This window comes from Callospermophilus lateralis, chromosome 6 (genome assembly GCF_048772815.1).
Source record: "Callospermophilus lateralis isolate mCalLat2 chromosome 6, mCalLat2.hap1, whole genome shotgun sequence".
Taxonomy (NCBI): Eukaryota; Metazoa; Chordata; class Mammalia; order Rodentia; family Sciuridae; genus Callospermophilus; species Callospermophilus lateralis.
In genome coordinates, this window is record NC_135310.1 from 112,909,979 (window position 1) to 112,928,477 (window position 18,499).

General features: G+C 41.6%; 1 protein-coding gene across 4 annotated transcripts in view; it reads left to right on the top strand.

The window, feature by feature from the left end:
- Positions 1–18,499, top strand: part of Usp49 (ubiquitin specific peptidase 49) — an 88,854-nt gene that overhangs the window by 65,437 nt on the left and 4,918 nt on the right. For 3 of the 4 annotated variants that reach the window (XM_076858744.1, XM_076858745.1, XM_076858746.1), the window contains 3 exons: positions 11,054–12,440; positions 13,599–13,803; positions 18,176–18,284. In XM_076858744.1, the coding sequence (XP_076714859.1) occupies positions 11,082–12,440; positions 13,599–13,803; positions 18,176–18,284 (1,673 nt within the window). In that variant the 5' untranslated portion in view covers positions 11,054–11,081. Of the gene's footprint in view, positions 1–6,171; positions 6,264–11,053; positions 12,441–13,598; positions 13,804–18,175; positions 18,285–18,499 lie in introns of all 4 variants that reach the window. The other variant, XM_076858747.1, reaches the window with a different exon arrangement.

The window sequence follows — 18,499 nt, forward strand, 5'->3', positions numbered from 1 at the left end:
AGGCAGTTCCCAATGTATATATGTGTCTTCCATACTAATGGCCATGTGTGGAAAGCCCTCTTCAGTCATGTGGAGAAAGTAGAAGGAGGGTATTCCCCATTTCACTGCTTGGGCTGCAGCTGGAAAGCAATTTCTGGCATCCTGAGTTGCAAATTTGAATTAATTTTCTCAGAGAAAATACATTTGAAGCCAGATGTGGTGGTACACACCTGCAATTCTTGCAACTCTGGAGGCTGAAGCAGGAGGATTACAAGTTTGAGACCAGCCTGGGCAATTTAAGATAAAAATAAAATAATTAAAAATAAAATAACTTAAGACAAAATAAGATAAATTGGGCTGGGGGAGTAGCTCAGTGGTAGAGTGGCCCTGGGTTCAATCACTAGTACTGCAAAAGAAAATTAAAAAAATAATAAATACATTTGATAGTTAGCTTCCACAGTGGTGGTACTAGTATTCTAGTACTGTAGTATAGATACATTGTAGGTTCAGTAGGCTTGTAAAATGAAACTGAGTGCTAGTCATAACATCATTTCTATGACAAAGGGTGTTCTACATTCCCTGCTGGCAAACAACCGGGTGGTAGATTTGAACATATTGTATGGGATCTGTTGGCCAAATTTTGCCATGGCACACCAAGCATCATGTGGACTGGGAGTAACATTAATATGACTGGGGTCAGAGAAACAAAAATATTTGGATTTTTTAAAATGTAATTTTTGAGCCACAGTTTACTGAGACTATAGTGAGACTTGGGGGATAAGGTAGTTAGACTCCTTTCCATTGGATGATTGGAATGGGGAGGGAAAAGAGTTCTAAGGGGGAAAAAAAATCAGGGATCTTTCTTTCCCAGGAAAGGAAGAAGCTTCAGAAAGAGAAGCCATGAGAAAGCAAGGGGTACTTCAACAGACCCACTGAAGTGGATTGGTGTCCCCAAAAGGCGGAGATACTCAGAAAATTTTGAAGACAGAATTCTAGGTTATTGAGAGAAATTTGGGAGGCAGCTTGCAAGTGGCCTCCCAAATGGCCATCTAAGTCTAAAAGGTATTTTTTGTTTTTTGTCTTTAAAAATATTTTTTATGGAACTTTTCAAGCATACACAAAAATGAAGAGACTAGTAGAATGAATTATATGTAACTATCAACCAGGCTCAACAGTGACCAATATTTTGACGATCTTGTTTTATTTCTTCCTGCCACTTTTCACCCTTCCCCACCCCTGCCCCACACATCATAATACTTTACCTGTAACCACCTCGGAGGTATTACTGCCATACAAATATTTTAAAAATGAAATTATAGTACCATTATTATATCAAACTAATCATTACTTAATGTCATCTAATACTTACTCTGTGTTCTATTTTTCCCAGTTTTGGACTGAGAGTAGTAGGAAGGGAGGTTGGAGTCAGGGGCTGCAAAGGGGCATGAGTAAATTTTGGGCTGTGTTGGATGTGCTCATTATTTTGATTGTGACTTTACAAGTATATATCTTGTAAAGATGCCATATCAGATTGTTCACTTCAAACCTTCAATAAAGCTTTTTTTTTTTAAAAAAAAAAAAAACACAAAACAGTAGTGTAGCTATAGACAGTATTTTAGAACATTTTCCCTCAGTTTTCTAAAAAAAAATCTTTATAGTTGGTTTATGCAAATCAGTATTTAATAAGAACCACATATTATGTTTAGTTGCTCTATTGCTAACCCATAGCAGATCCACTCTCCCTGCCTCCCTTTTTAGTGTCATTCATTTGTTAAAGAACCTTATCTAATTGACTCTGTAGTGTTTGCCATATGCTTTCTCCATGATTTGGCTAACCACAGCCTGTGGTGTCAAGTTCCTATTTCCTAGGTTTCCCCTAACCTAGTAGTTAGATCTCAAGGCTTCCTTGGACTTAGACTCAGTTCTTTTAGCAAGATACTTGATAGGTGATGCTGCTAGGAACCACACTAGGGAGGGCTGTTCTGGAGACAGATGTTGTCAGGGTTATTCACCCATTATAAAGTTTCCTGTCAGTTTTCATCTAATAGCTTAATGAAATACTAGGAGAAAATTATTTATTTCTGTATATAGTTTTAAAAAGATATACTGGGTTGTAATATATAGACAATAAACCACATATATGTAATGGGTACAATTCAAGAAGGGTGTGATATATATTTGACATAGATATATGGGCATATGCATATGTATGTTTTTGATTGGTTGTCTAGCTGCTGCAGAGAACATGGGGTTTGGGAGGCCTACTGCAGGGACAAACCATAGTTCCTATGATCAGATGTTTGGAGGTTAAACACTAATTTTCTCAGTGGTAGCAATAGAAGGGTCGCTTAACCACTGATCCACATCCCTAGCCCCCCTCCCTTTAATATTTTTTTAGTTATTGATAGATTTTTATTTTATTTATGTATTTATATGTGGTGCTGAGAGTCGAACCCAGTGCCTCACACATGCCAGGGAAGTGTGCTACCACTGAACCCCAGCCCCCCTAGTCTCGTTTTAAAAATTTTTTTTTTTTTTAGTTGTAGATAGACATAATACTTTTATTTATTTATATTTTTATGTGGTGCTGAGGCTTGAACCCAATGCTTCTCGCATCCTAGGCAAGTACTCTACCACTGAGCCGCAACCCCAGCCCCGCCAGGCCTTTTTATATTTTATTCCGAGACAGGGTCCTGCTGAGATTGCTTAGGGCTTTGCTAGGTTGTTGAGGCTGTCTTTGAATTTGTAATCCTCCTGCCTCAGCCTTCCATGCCACTGGGATTACAGACCTACCCCACTTGTTTAGTGTAGAAAAATTTTCTGTGTGATAAGAGACCTTACTTTGGACCTTGTTTTATCACTGGTTTGTCAGGGAGATCATGCTAAAACAAAACATAAAAACTGCTAGAGACTTTTTGCTTTCCCCTTTCAGGAAAAAAAACTCTGTTTTCTCTTTTAGCAGATACGCTCAAACTGTTCTGGGGTTTATTATGAACCTGGTGTTGTTTTTGGCGCCCCTCTTTACTTGTTCCATCTCAAAAGCACAAAACATATATGTTCAAGTGAGAGATCTTTTCATTCCTATCTAATTCTCCTTTCCTTTTGTCTTTAGGAAAATTCTTTTTTTTTTTTTTTTTTTTTTTTTTTTTTTAGTACTGGAAATTGAACTAAGGATGCTTACCACTGAACTATTATCCCCAGCTCATTTTATTTTACTTTGATACAAGTTGCTGAGGCTGGACTGGAACTTGAGATCTTCCTGCCTTATCCTTGTAAATGGCTGGTATTCCAGACATTATTACCAATGTTGTAATCCAGTCAAAATGAGACACAAGAGGTAGTTTGCCTCATGCAAGTCTCATACCCATTTGTCTGAAGTGGGGTTTCTGTTGCACTTAATGGAATTGATCTATGTGCCATTGTGCCATGCATTGTACCCACATTTGGGTAAAGATGCCTATCTTTAATAAAGAAGAAAAACAAAGAGTTATCAAGTTAACAGATCAGGGTTATTTTGCATTAGGATAATTTTTTCTTGGCCAACAGAAAATCCTGGCCTGTGAGTAACATGTTTCTTTTATTAGTTGGAGAATTCATGTGTTGGCATTCAAAGGGAAGTTAGATTAGGTGACTGAACTGATTCCCTGGGTTGGTGAGGGGGCTACCATGTTGCAGAGCCTGTGCATTGGGACAGACTGGGAACCAGCTACTGGGGAGGTTCAGAATATACACAGTGCCTGTTTGAGGTTAATAACATGGATGGCCTCTAGAAGGTGCAGAGCCAACACCTACTTGTAGCAAGCCAATTCCTTTGATCTGAAGACAATACAAACTACTAAGTGTTTTTATTTTGTGGTGCTGAGGACTGAGTCTAAGACCTTGAGCATGCTGGGCAAGCACTCTACTACTGAGCTGTCCCCCAACCCAACTGACTATTAAGTTTGAAGAAGCCCTGAGTAATCCTTACACAGCTAGCCTGGTTCTCTACTACTTTGAGCTGTCACTTCTCTGCACTGTCAGGGGTAGTATTTCTGAGAAAGAGGGAGAGAGGAGATGTGTGTCTCCCATGGAATTCAAAATTTTCTGATTTTAATATGAGCAGTGCCGCAGTCTGGCTGGGCACAAATCACGAGCCACTCACAGCTTTGTAGATTCAAACAGCAACTCTTTATTCCCGAACTCACACCGGCCTTCTACAAACACGTTCTGGGGAAATCCACGTTCTCTGCCCAAATCCACACTCCACTGGGCTTCTGTCTCCCAAATATACTGTCTGACCCTAAGAACTCAAGAGGAACTCAGGCAGCAGGATACGCCCTATTCTAAACGGGGAACGCCCTAATCTCCTATTATGCTAAACCGGGAACACCCTAAACACTGATCCGCCCTGGTCCTTGAGCAAGGTCACCTTACATGCAATGTCGCTGCAAAATGTCCTATTTCCACGAGTCCTTCCACTAAAGAAACATGGGGGTACGCTGGCAAGGAAATTGTCATACCTACTTGGCTGATGGCTCCCAGCAGAGCAGTCTTTTTTTTTTTTTGCCACCTTGCCCTCAATCTAGCATCCTGGAAAAAAGGACTAAGGTTTAGGCACTGACCTCTCTGGCAATAGTATTTAGGTTAATGAATCAAAAAGTGCGATGCCTTGAAGGCCAGCTAGCTTCATTCCACAGATGGCATCTCCTTAGTCCCCTTCAGTCATCTTGCTCATCAGCAGACCCAGACAATGGAGAGTGTAGAGCACACAGTATGATCATCACTGCTACCAAGCAGAAAAGCCCAAAACATGCGGTGGCTTCATCTTCCAAACATTAATAATAGTAGTGTGCCATAATACAGGTATCAGTATGTAAAAATTCAACCAGAGACTGAGTTGCTGCAAGGAAATGGAAACTTAAAAAAAAAAAAAACTTTTTTATTTATTATTTTTCTCGTTATGGGGCTAGAACCCAGGGCTTGACACATGCTTGGAATGCTTTACCACTGAGCCACACCCCTAGGCTAGAAATAGAAACACTTTTATATTCAAAAGTATGCTGGGGTTCTGTGAGTATACCAAAAATTATTGAGTTGTATATTTGAAGTGAGTGAATTTTATAGTATGTAAATTATATCTTGGTAAAGCAATTTAAAAATATTTGTGGGAATAAAATACAATGCGATATTGAAATGATGGCTTGAAGTTCTAGGAATAGATGAAATAAATCATGGAGAAGTACAGACAAAACCTTAAGGAAAGCTGACATGTCAAGGAACTGGGAGACATTTGAAAACAGGTGTGATTACAGATGTAGGAAGAAAACCAGACAGAATGGTAGCCTGAAGTTCAGGAGAGAATGCACACTTGGTGTCAAATGCAGTACAATTGTGGATGGAGACTGAGCAAAGGCTAATGAATTTAACTATAAGGAAATCACTAGTGAGTGACCTTTGAGAAAATAGTTCCCATGAAATCTGGGTGTTGGGGAGGAGCTGCAAGGAGATGAAGCCACATAATACTCCTCCAGAGGTCAAGAGGGCAGAGGAAGGAGGAGCCTAATCAGTATCAAGGATACTAGAGGCAGGGCAACCTTGTGTCTTTCTTTTTGTCTCTGTCTCTCTCTTAAGTTAGAATAGACTTAATATTTGCAGTGAGAGGAAGGAAGCAAACAAGAGGAGAGAGTGGAAGTACAGAGCGCCAAGGCCTAGTTCTGGTTCCTCTATGGTTAGAGAAGTCGGTATTTGGTACAGAGTAAAGCATTTTTACTGTCATTTGCTGTCAGATGACAGATGTCAAAGCATCTGTCTTTTTTGTTTTCTTGGACAATGGCAGGGATGGTCCCTCCCCGTGAGCAAATCAGTGTTTTGTGATTGGCTATCCTGGGATTGAACCCAGGGCCTCAGTCATGCCAGGCAAGGCTGAGCCACTGAGCCACACCCCCAGCCCTACTGTACTCTTTTTGCATTGAAGAAAGCTCATCCTAATATCATACCAGCATAATGTATCATAAGGTATCATAAGGTGATACATTATGCTGGTATAACCCCAAATCTGCATTACCCCCAATTACACAGTTATTCTTGAACACCAGCATTTGATTACTGACAACAAATGAGTGATAGTCATCTTGCAAGGGTTCTGACACCAGCACATCAGGTCCTATCACCTGTGGCCAAGACCTGCTGCTTAATGGATGTTCCTGTTCTCAGGTCCAAGAGCCAGAGAATACATTTCATCAGAGCTTTTGGACTTCTCTCAGAAATTTCAGTCCCTCCACGGGTCTTCGAGCTGTGCTCTAGAGGTAATCCCTCGTACACTCCCCTACATACTCCCACTCAGGGAGGGTGGTAACAAGGGGAAGGGGAATGTGCAGCAGCCTGCAAGGACATTCCACCTCTTCAGCAATATCCACCTCACATGGCCCTTAGCTTCCCTAACCCCACCTTTTCAATGTGTGCCCTAATTTCAGTTTTGTTTTAGCTATAAATATAGAAATTTAAAAGCTACTGTCATTATAAAGTCCTACATAGTACTTTCGTGGCACCTTTCCCTTTTGGATTATTAACTATATTTTAATGAGATTTTTTTTTTTTCACCTAATGCTTGGGATTGAATCCAGGGCCTAGCACATGCTAGGCAAGTGCACTACCACTGAGCTACATCCCCAGCCCCTCTTAATGTGATTTCTATATTTTATGAAAGTCTTTTCCTTAATTATATATTGATAATGAATTATATTTTCTCATACCACTTGGAAATAAGATATTAGTAAAAACAAAATTCACTTTTATCATGTAATTTATAAAAATGCCTTCACTATGTCTCTTCAAGTGGTCTTCAGATTTTGTCACAGATGCAATTCTGGATACATTTAGTGAGTTGAAGGGTTAAAATACCCAGCACTGTCGCATATGGCAGTGAGCAGAATCACAGATGTTGATGATACCACGTAATTAGTATTCTTTTATGTAAATGAAGGCTGTCAGCATGTTACCATAGTGTCTACTCTCTCTGAAGCTGGAATTTATGCCACTTGGTCTCACCAAGACCAGGCAGGATTATTCCATAGTCCTTCGTTAAGAACGGAAAAAATGGAAAACATGAGAGAGAGGGGGAAATGGAGATCTCCCTAAAGAAGATTTTTTTTTTCCTATTTTGATTTTGTTGATTCCTCTGCCTAAGAAATATTATTTCTGGTGATGCACTTAAGATCTGCTAAGAAATTTGCTATTTAAGAATAATTGAAAGGGTCCAATTAAAAGATACCATGTTTTCAGGCTATTTTTGAAAAATGATTGTTATGTTTAGTCATCTTTCACATGGAGACTTTTTAAAGTGATGTGGTAAATCTAGATATTTCTCATCAGAACAAAAGGCAGTAGTTGAAAAGATTCCATTATATTTTCACTTAATACTTAGTGGCATTTTTCTAGTAGAATTACTTAAAACACTGATTTTTAACTCAGGTTGATTCTGATTTTTAAAATAAATCTATGGTAATTAAAAAAATGCTAATATTTTTCAGGTTACTTTCCTATATGCAGATTAATCCAGGTTGTGTAGGGCATTTATTTACATGACCGATCTACTTAATGATGTAGAACTATTCAGATACATCCTGTTCTTTCCCAACCACACTGCAAGTCTGTTTGGATATTGGATGCCTGTCATACTGGATGATATATGTTTCAAGTAGAAATGTTAGAATTATTGTGACCTTTGAGAATATGAAGGGAAAGCTGTACATGTCAGAAAAATATACAACAGAATTCCTCTTTCTGTTAGTGGGTATTAGGGCTTGTTATGAAATAAAGCAGAGTGTGTGGGAGGTGATTTAAACACATTTCTCCTGGAACAAAGCCTACCTGAGGTTGTGTTCTTTTCATTCTCTTATCTTACATGTTGGTTAAGCTAGCTTTTTTCTTTTGTGTCACTTTTGGGAGATTTCCATTTCAGGATCAGATATGGTTTTCCTCTAGAGAAGCTAGTCTGCCTAGCTTAGGTCCATGTGGTGAGGTACAAAGTAGCCTTGTGTTTTCCTGAATGGATTTACTCTGCCATATGGCAGGTTACTGAGTCACCACAACAGATTTGTAATGGGAAAAGGGCTGTGCAGGAAAGGATGTGCGTGATCAGCAGATTTATAGATCAGGAAATGAAATTGGAAGGAAGAATTTCCACAGTGCCCTTTCCATTTGACAGGGCTCCACGGAGAGGGTGTGAAATGGTGTTTTAGTGTTTTTCTATTTTGGCTTTTGGTTGTTCCCGCATATTTTTTCCTAGCACAGGAGTTGATTTTGTAAGGCATCGGTGTTCTGTGTTGTGCTGCTATATTCCTTTTTACAGAAATACTCTCTCTTTGTAGGATGTGAAGCTGACTTGTATTTCACAGGAGAACATTTTGGTGGCAATTAAATATCTGAGGACACATTGAGGCAAAAATAGGGATTGGCTAGGCATTACGTTTTGAGTTATAAGGGGATGCTATTCAGGTATGATTCAGCAGGTACTGAATTTTTCAAAGGAAAGAAAACAAAAAGAAAAGCGGAGTGAGCTAAACAATATATCCTGGTGTGTTTAAGTCTGCTGTTTTAATACTGCAGCCACTGTAGGTGTGTGACTAATTTTTTAAAAAATTAATGTATTTTTGGTATAGGGGATTGAACTCAGGGGTGCATTACTGCTGAGCTACATCCCCAGCCCTTTACATTGTTTATTTTGAGACAGGATCTGACTAGGTTGCTTACGGCCTTGCTAAATTGCTGAGGCAGGCCTCAAATTTGTGATCCTCTTGCCTCAGCCTTTGAGTTACTGGGATTACAAGTGTGAGCCACCAGGCCTAGCTGTGTGTGACTATTTAAATTTTAATTAACTAAAATTAGAACTTCAGTCCCTCAGTCTCACTAGCCACATTTCAAATGCTTGGTAATTTTGTGACTAGTTACTACAGTAATGGACAGCACGAAGGAGAATATTTCATCACTATAGAAAGTTCTTTTTGATGATGTTGGTCTGAGTAAAGAATCTGAAAATTAAAATTCGATTTCTGTGAATTTTCCCTCCCTATATAACTGATTGGATTAGTGTAGTGGTTCTATGATTTTAATGTGCAAAAGGTTCATCATAGAGCTTGTTTAATATGGAGATTGTAGTCTCCTCTCCAGACAGATTCATTAAGTCTAGAGTAGTAACCAGGAAGAAGCCTAGGGAATTCTGATGCTGGTAGGTGATTCAGGGACATTTTAAAAAATAGTGATAAACTTGGGAATTTCCTGACTCTTGATATTTCTCCCATCTCCCTTCAGTTCTTCCTTACTGACATCTTTTGTGTCCCTGATAATTGGTTGAGAGACTATCATGTGTATCCAATTTATTTATTTATGTGTTTATTGGTGCGAGGGATTGAACTCTGGGACACTCAATCACTGAGCCACATCCCCAGCCCTATTTTGTATTTTTGCATTTTGCTTTGGCTGAGGCTGGCTTTGAACTCACAATCCTCCTGTCTCATCCTCCCAAACTGCTGGGGTTATGGGTGTACACCATTGCATCTGGCAAGGGTTTCTTTAAAAAAAAAAAATAATAATTTTTTTTAGTTATACATGATGAGGGTTTCTTAAATGGGCAGCTGGCCTCTGCCATTTTGAAGGGAAGGTAAGGACTGCCAGCATGCTGGCACACGCCTGCAATCTCAGTGGCTTAGGAGGCTGAGGCAGGAGGATCCCGCATTCAAAGTCAGCCTTAGCGAATTCACCAGGCCCTAAGCAACTCAGTGAGACCCTATCTCTAGATAAATATATATATATAGGGCTGGGAATGTGGCTCAAGTGCCCCTGAATTCAATCCCAAGTACAAAAAAAAAAAAAAAAAAAAAAAAAGGAAGGACCTATAATTTGGTCCTGCAGTCTGTGTATGTATGTGTATATGTATATACATCAGTAGAGCTTGTTTAATATGGAGAGCTTGTTTAATGTGTGTGTGTATATATGTACACACACACATACGTGTATATGTGGGTTTTGGCAACTGAACTAGGCCAAAAGGATATCTGGAAAACTAAAGGAACTACTTAGTACACTGAATTTAGACTTCTCTGGGTTGACCTCATAATCTGGAACTGTTGCTCACAGAAACAAAAAGTAGAAAAGAAATGGAGATGAAGGCTATTCATTTTATAAGAGGACTCCGTCAGGGAATTTTAAAAGCTGGTATGGGTTGCAGGTGGGGTGGGTGGAGGCTTCAAGATTCCAAAGAATAACCTTTTTTTTTTTTTTTTTTTTAAATAGTCATCCAGCTTCTTTCCCTTGGAGTAATTGCCTACTAGGCGTCTCTTATGAACAATACTGAAAAAGCAGTATTACATAGAAAAAAGTGTTCAGTATGTTATTTTTTTGTTTGTTTTGTTTTGGTACAAGGGATTGAATCCAGGGTGCTTTACCACTGAGCTACATCCACAGTCCTTTTTATTTTAGGACAGAGTCTCCATAAATTACTGAGGCTGCCCCAAACTTGGTATGTATTCTCCTGTCTCAGCCTCCCAAGTCACAGGGATTATAGGCTAGTGACACCGCGACCAGTACCACCGTTTTAAAAATCATTTTCATCTCTGGCAGATTTGTTGCTTTTAAAATTGTAGTTGGGTTAAGTAATATTTCAGTAGTCACTCAACCTCTTGTCCCAAACCAGATTTATCAAATTCTTTACATACCTGTCCTTTGAGTGAGAATGAAAGTTTCCCCACCCCTTCCACAAGATGTAAATGTTATTTTGAAAAAGACACATGTAAAATGTAACTTGAGGCTCCAGGTCTTCCTCCTTAGGTAGCATAAAAAATGATACTTTGTGCAAGACTATCTCTGCTTTGAAATATATTAAAATCAACCTGAGATTGCCATTTTGTTTGAGGCTCTTCATCTCTCTCACTGGTATTTGAAACTCGGTATATATAACAAGTTTCAATTTTTAAAGAAACCAGTTTTGAATTGAAAACTAGCACATCTTGGGTTGAAATGCCATTCGCAAGCCTTTCTATAGAAAAACATTTTGCTGAAAGTTCTTTTTTCCCCTTCCCTTTTTGGGGCTTTTTGCCAGGTTGAGAGGGTGGCGATTGCTCTGAGACATGGATAGATGCAAACATGTAGGGCGTTTGCGGCTCGCCCAGGACCACTCCATCCTGAACCCTCAGAAGTGGTGCTGCCTGGAGTGCGCCACCACCGAGTCGGTGTGGGCTTGCCTCAAGTGTTCCCACGTGGCCTGCGGCCGCTACATTGAGGACCACGCACTGAAACACTTTGAAGACACTGGACACCCACTAGCCATGGAAGTCCGGGATCTCTACGTGTTCTGCTACTTGTGCAAGGACTACGTGCTCAATGATAACCCGGAGGGGGACCTGAAGCTGCTGAGAAGCTCCCTCCTGGCGGTGCGGGGCCAGAAGCAGGACCAGCCAGTGAGACGTGGGCGGACGCTGCGGTCCATGGCTTCGGGCGAGGACGTGGTCCAGCCGCAGCGTGCTCCTCAGGGACAGCCGCAGATGCTCACGGCTCTGTGGTACCGGCGCCAGCGCTTGCTGGCCAAGACACTGAGGCTGTGGTTTGAGAAGAGCTCTCGGGGCCGGGCGAAACTGGAGCAGCGGCGGCAGGAGGAGGCGCTGAAGCTCAAGAAGGAAGCGGCGCGGCAACGGCGGCGCGAGGTAAAGCGGCGGCTGCTGGAGGAGCTGGCCAGCGCCCCTCCGCGCAAGAGCGCGCGCCTGCTCCTGCACGCGCCCCGCCGCGCTGGCCCTTCCGCCGGGCGCTCCGCCGCGCTCTCCGCCTCCCGCCAGACGCCTGGCGCTTCTGCGCTCAAGCCGCGCCGCCAGCCGGCGGTGGCCCCTGGCGTGACGGGCCTGCGCAACCTGGGCAACACCTGCTACATGAACTCCATCCTCCAGGTGCTCAGCCACCTGCAGAAGTTCCGAGAGTGTTTCCTGAACCTTGACCCATCCACCACAGAGCACCTGTTTCCCCAAGCCACGAACGGCAAGGCTCCGCTCTCTGGCAGGCCGGCCAGCAGCTCTGCCACCGAGTTGTCGGCGAGGAGCGACGGAGCCCAGGCGTGCGAGCGGGAAGGCCTCTGCTGGAACGGTGGGGCCTCCATCAGCAGAAGCCTGGAGCTCATCCAGAACAAGGAGCCCAGCTCGAAGCACATTTCCCTTTGCCACGAACTGCACACCCTCTTCCGAGTCATGTGGTCCGGGAAGTGGGCCCTAGTGTCGCCCTTTGCCATGCTTCACTCCGTGTGGAGCCTGATCCCCGCCTTCCGCGGCTACGACCAGCAGGACGCGCAGGAATTTCTCTGTGAGCTGCTGCACAAAGTACAGCAGGAACTCGAGTCAGAGGGCACCACGCGCCGGATCCTCATCCCCTTCTCCCAGAGGAAGCTCACCAAACAGGTCTTAAAAGTGGTTAACACCATATTTCACGGTCAGCTGCTCAGTCAGGTAGGTGTGGCTCACCCCCAACTCCGCCCAGCACCATGGAGGGAGGTGGGAGGCGGCTGTTGTAGTTTGAGTGTCCTGTGAATGCCTCCCCAGATTCCTGGGCTAATTAGGATAGCCAATATTTGTTGTGATTATGCATTTTGCCATTGTATCTGTTGTTGTATTGTACACTTTGATGGCCTTGTGAGTAAACTTGCCCACTCTTTCCAGCCAGGCCATACCACTTTATTTTCTGTGAATGGCTTTACCTGCTAATGAAGATATTGGTCATACAGTCATTGTTATAATTAAATACCTACTGTTGGTGTCCCATGCTGTGATCATTTTTAGGGTACTGAACAGAGTTTGCCTAGAACCCTAGTTCCATTCTGGTTTAAAGAGCATCTTAACCTACAAGGAAGAGAGGTGGCTGGGAGCATCCTAAAGGCTTTAAAAAAAGCCTCTTTTCTGTTCGCCTTTACTTTTCATTTCATTCCTGGATCTTTAGTCATGTAGATTCATGGATAAGGTCTTGTGAGAATATGCAGACAGACTTTTTATAGATAAAAGAAAGGAGGTGGGCAATGTAGGAGATTCAGGTTAACCTCTAGTGAACTGAAGGACTGATGAGTGGAATGAAAGAGAAAGTTTATTGATGCTTTTTTTGAGCATGTAAAGTGCAAATGGTAAAGTTATATGGGAGAGGAATTCTAGTCAGGTACTTTGAGGCTCTGCAGACAGAGAATCAATGTAGGGGAGCTTCAGTTAACAAGAGTAAAAAGAGAAGCCAAGTTGGCTTCAAGTTGGGAGGAGGAATTTGAGGGTGAATGAAGTAGACAGTGACCTGTAAATCATCCATCTCAGACTGATTCCTTGAATGCCTTCAGTATAACTTGCAGTCTATATTGCTGCAGCATTCCATGGTACATCATACTTTGATGAAGATGAAGAGAGAAAGCAGTAGGTATAATCACTGTGTTCTGTGGTTTTCCAGTGTGTAACTAGTATCACATAGCTAGAAATGCACACCGATATAATATGCTCCAATTCTTTTAAAGTTTTATTATTTTGAAAATTATATACTTAGCTTTGATAAAGTTATTTGTTTAAATCAAGCAAAAATGTGTGTGGAAAGGTAGAAAAAATTTTATAATCTGCAAATGAATCTTTTCCTTCTAGGTCACATGTATATCTTGCAATTACAAATCAAATACTATTGAACCCTTTTGGGATCTGTCCCTGGAATTCCCTGAACGCTATCATTGCATAGAAAAGGGGTTTGTTCCTTTGAATCAGACAGAGTGCCTGCTTACTGAGATGCTGGCCAAGTTCACTGAGACAGAGGCTCTGGAAGGGAGAATCTACGCTTGTGACCAGTGTAACAGTGAGTACTAAGTAGAGAAATGATGGGGGTGGAGAAGATTGGGACTGAAATGTCAATTTAAGGTGCTTCTTTTGTCCCTTTAGTGCAGAGTAACACCAATGATATTGAGTGGTTTGAATTCATCTTCTAAAGATACTTTACTCCCATTTTCTAAAAATAAGCAATATGGACTTTGTGTATTAAAAACAAAGGCCCATCCTGATTGTCATTAGTTGTTATCCTGGGAGGTATTTGAAAGTGGTTCCTGAAGTAGAATGTTACTGAGAATGATACTACTTAGCTTCATAGTGTTTAAGCTCATGAATGCGGAGCCTGACAATTCTCTTTTAGTCTAAATTCAGGCAGCATAGTCTGTTTGAGGGTTGGGGTCTCAGAAAATCATGTTCTTGTACTGAATTTGGTAAATTTAAAGTCAGAAGTGATGCTAAAGATTAGTATAGTGGGACCAAGACAGCAAGTCTTGAGGTGTTCATTGTCAGCATCATGGATGTTTTCTGTATGTTTTTTTCCTTCACATACTTGAAAGGTTCACATTTCAGGGATGATTTTGAGGTCAAGTTTTTCTGTAGTGTTGTTTTAACTTGAAATTGTGACTCCTTCCATATGGTTACATTGATATCTAATGCAGGATCTTTTGTAGCACTTAATGCTTCTGTTAACCCATCATGTGAGAGGAAATGCAGAGCAAATATGAGGAAGCTCAGGTTTGGTTTTTATGGCATATAAAGATTTAGAAACTAAAATATTAAAGTAGGCTGGGCACAGTGCCACAAGCCTGTAATCCCAGCAGCTAAGGAGGCTGAGGCAGGAGGATTTCGAGTTCAAAGCCAGCCTCAGCAACTTAGCAAGGCCCTAAGCAACTTAGCGAGACCCTGTCTATAAATAAAATATAAAAAGGGTTGGGGTTGTGGTTAAGCACCCTGGGTTCAAAACACACACACACACACATACACACACACACACACACGTAATAGATTGTTCAAAGACCTAGAATCAATTTGCAGCCATATAATTCAGTTCGGACTATAAATTTTGGGAAAAAATTATTAGAGTTATTTTTGCAGTGCTGGGGATTGAACCCAGGGCTTCATGCATGCTAGGCAAGCATTCTATCACTGAGCTGCACCCCCCAGAACTGCCAAAAAAAAAAAAATCTTATGGTAGTTCTTTTTTTGCTGCAGTCTGGCTGGGCACAAAATAACTGAGCCACCACACACCTTGTAGATTCAAACAGCAACTCTTTATTTTCAAACTGTCACCGGCACTCTACACGCATGTTCTGGGGAAAATCCACCTTTCCACCGGGCTCTGCATCCCAAATACTCTCTGAATCCCGCGAGAACTCAACGGGAACTCAAGGAGTGGGTGCCTGAGGCAGCAGGATACACGCATTCCCAAGAGGATCCACCTTAAACCTGGAACCTCCCTATTCCCAGCAGGATCCACACCCTAAACCTGGAACCCCCCTAAACCCAGATCCACCCTGGTCCTTGAGCAGGGTCACCTTTCTCAAACATTCATGCAATGTCACTGCAAATGACCTGGGTCCAAGGCAAGCCCATTTCCACAATGGAGAGTCCTCCCTCTGAGCAACATTGGGTAGGCTGACAAGGAAATTGCCATGCGTCATTCCTACTTGGCTATGGCTCTCAGCATTTTTTTTTTTTTTTTTTTTTGGTACTAGAGATTGAACCCAGGGGCACTTAGCCACTGAGCTACATCCCCGGCCCTTTTTTATATTTTATTCAGACAGGGTCTCTCTGAGTTGCTTAGGGCCTCACTAAGTTGCTGAGGCTGGCTTCAAACTTGCCATTTTCCTGCCCCAGCCTCCTGAGCCACTGGGATTACAGGCATGCACCACCTCACCCCACCAGTGGTACTTCTTAATGTATTACGCACATGGTTTTTTAAAACAGTAAGTTATGGCAGCTGGGCATGGTGGTCCATACCTCCCAGTAACTTGGGAGGCTGAATCAGGAGGACTGCAAGTTTGACACCTCAGCAACTTAGTGAGACTCTGTCTCAAAATTTTAAAAAGGTGGTAAAGTGACCCTGGGTTCAATTTGCAGTTCCACTAAAAAAAAAAAAAAATCATGCTAGATATAATTTTGCCATTTTAAAATTGGACATATACTTGGCTAACTGTAAACCCACCTATCCTATTTTATTTTGGATACAGAGGCAGGTGAGAGGCAGGTGAGTTAAATTGTTTAATTAGAGCAGTTTCTGTTTTTTTTTTTTCATGTTTCATAAAGCTTTCTTTTTTTTTTTTAAGAGAGAGAGAGAGAAAGAGAGAGAATTTTAATATTTATTTTTTGGTTTTTCGGCAGACACATCTTTGTTTGTATGTGGTGCTGAGGATTGAACCCGGGCCGCATGCATGCCAGGCTAGCGCGCTACCACTTGAGCCACATCCCCAGCCCAAAGCTTTCTGCTTGTAAGAAACAAAAGGATATTAACAGCTTTAACTCCATCTTTGTGGACGTGATAGATAAAGCTTTTTTTTTTTTTTTTTCAAGAAAGGATTGTTCTTTTGCTTGCCAGAGGTGCCATTTACCAGGATTTCTCTAGGCAGGAACAAATGCTGACAGGGGAGGAAAACCAATGAAGGGATAGATGCATTGATCTGTTGGTTGTGAAGTTCCAGAATTGTCAGTCTTCTACCTCTTTGTGTGGCCACCTTAATCAAACAGAGACAGCACTGATCAATCTTAATTGAATCAGTAATTTCTTTTTCTTTGTGAATTTCATTTTAGGGAAACAAAGCCGGATTCTACATTGTCTTCATCTTAGCTCACATACTCCCTCTGCTGAGGGTGGCAGTCACTGCCAGGTTCCCAAGCAGAGCTGAAATAATTTTCAAAAATGTTGTGAACAGGAATGGAAAATAGGGCCAGGCCCTTCTTTGAAGGCTTCTTCTGTTCCTGCCCCTGTGTGTCATGACTGCATGCCTTGATAAAAGCTTCTGCGGCATGCTCATTTTGATGCAGTCTATTTTGAGCAGCTACACGTCCACATCCTATTGTCACAGAAAGCTGTGATTCGTCATCAGGCTGTGCTTGGCTGCCTTTCACAAGTCCTACAGACTGGACTTGGAATCAGAAGCCCAGCTCTTCATATACTGAGACCATGAGAGAAAAAGCTCAGAGAAAATTAGCAGGCACCTCAGCGGACCACTAATTTTGTAATCCCACCCATTTGCCTCTCTGTCAGTAAATGGTTATAGAGAAGGCTTCTGTTGGAAATTAAGAGAACTTTATTTCCATTGATTATTTGCTAAAATTTTAGACATGCATTTTCCCCACAATTCAGTAGTTTTAGAAATAAAACGAAAGTCTGGTTCTACTTTGGATTGGATGAACTTGGCTGGCTTATCAGCCTTGTCTTGCATGTCTAGTAGTATGCCTTATCCTAGAACCATGTTTCAAAACTAGGCACAGCATAAAAAATTGAAACAGCAAAGTTTATTTTCTGAACATTTGTATATGCCACAAATCATACTGAAAAAATGTTTAAATATTTGTCCTTCAGTAATCTTATACATTTATCTTTTTCCTAATCCTCAATTATATGCATTAGTCCCCATTTTACTGGTGAGGAAACGGAGATTCAGAGTTTTAAATAATTTTTAATTCATTTAGCCTATAACTAGCTGTGAGCAGAAAATTGAGTTAGGCTTATTTTATGAAAATTAAAAGCTTTTTAAAGTTATAGTGCATCATAATTTAAGTTATAAGTGTATAAAACCCTGGCATATTCAACCCTATGTACATGCTTTTGCAGTGACTGTCCATTATATTACATCAATGAATTCATGACATCTAGAGTGTGCCATCCTGAACCCATACCAATTTGTTTTGGTTGCTTGTAACAGTCAACTCAAATAAAAATGACTTAAATGAGATAAAATTTTACTTTTTTATTTTTTATTTTTTTTTTTTATAAAAGAAGTCTGAAGGACATTCAGGGGCTGGCATGGTGACTGCATGGTCATCAGGAACCCAAGCTTCTCCCTCCTGGTATACTATCCTAGTACAAGACTTCCATCTTCAAGGTCGTGGTCCCAGAGGAGTTCTAGAAAACCATAGGAAGGACAAAGGGATGACCCTGCAACTGAGTCAGCCCCCTTTAAGCAGCCTTCCCAGAGTGACACAGTCACTCCTTTCATCTCAGCAGTTCCAGAGCCACACCATGCAGACATGAGAAGCTGGGAAGTGCAGGCTTACAGAGCATCACATTGCTTCCCCAAATAAAACTGGGGGTCAAATACTAAGGAGAATGCATACTGAATGGCAAGTCATCATCTCTGCCATAGCTAGGAAAGAATGAGACTCCTTACAACCTATGTCTTATACCTTCCCAAACCATATAGGCAAACGACGCAAGTCCAACCCCAAACCCCTTGTTCTGAGTGAAGCTAGAAAGCAGTTAATGATCTACAGACTACCTCAGGTCCTCCGGCTGCACCTTAAAAGATTCAGGTGAGCTTGCTCTGGGAGTCCCAGATGGTTGTGAGCTGTGGGAATAGCTGCCTCAAAGGCTTGGAGAGGGCAGACGTCTATCTGCTGGGAGGGAAAGTTTATTCTCTTGAGACCTTGAGCTTTCCATGGAGATTCAGTGGTTCACATACAGGAAGGCCAACTGAATTTGGAACCCAGCAGGACTGAGCTTCTGCTCTTGGCCCTGTTTTGACTGT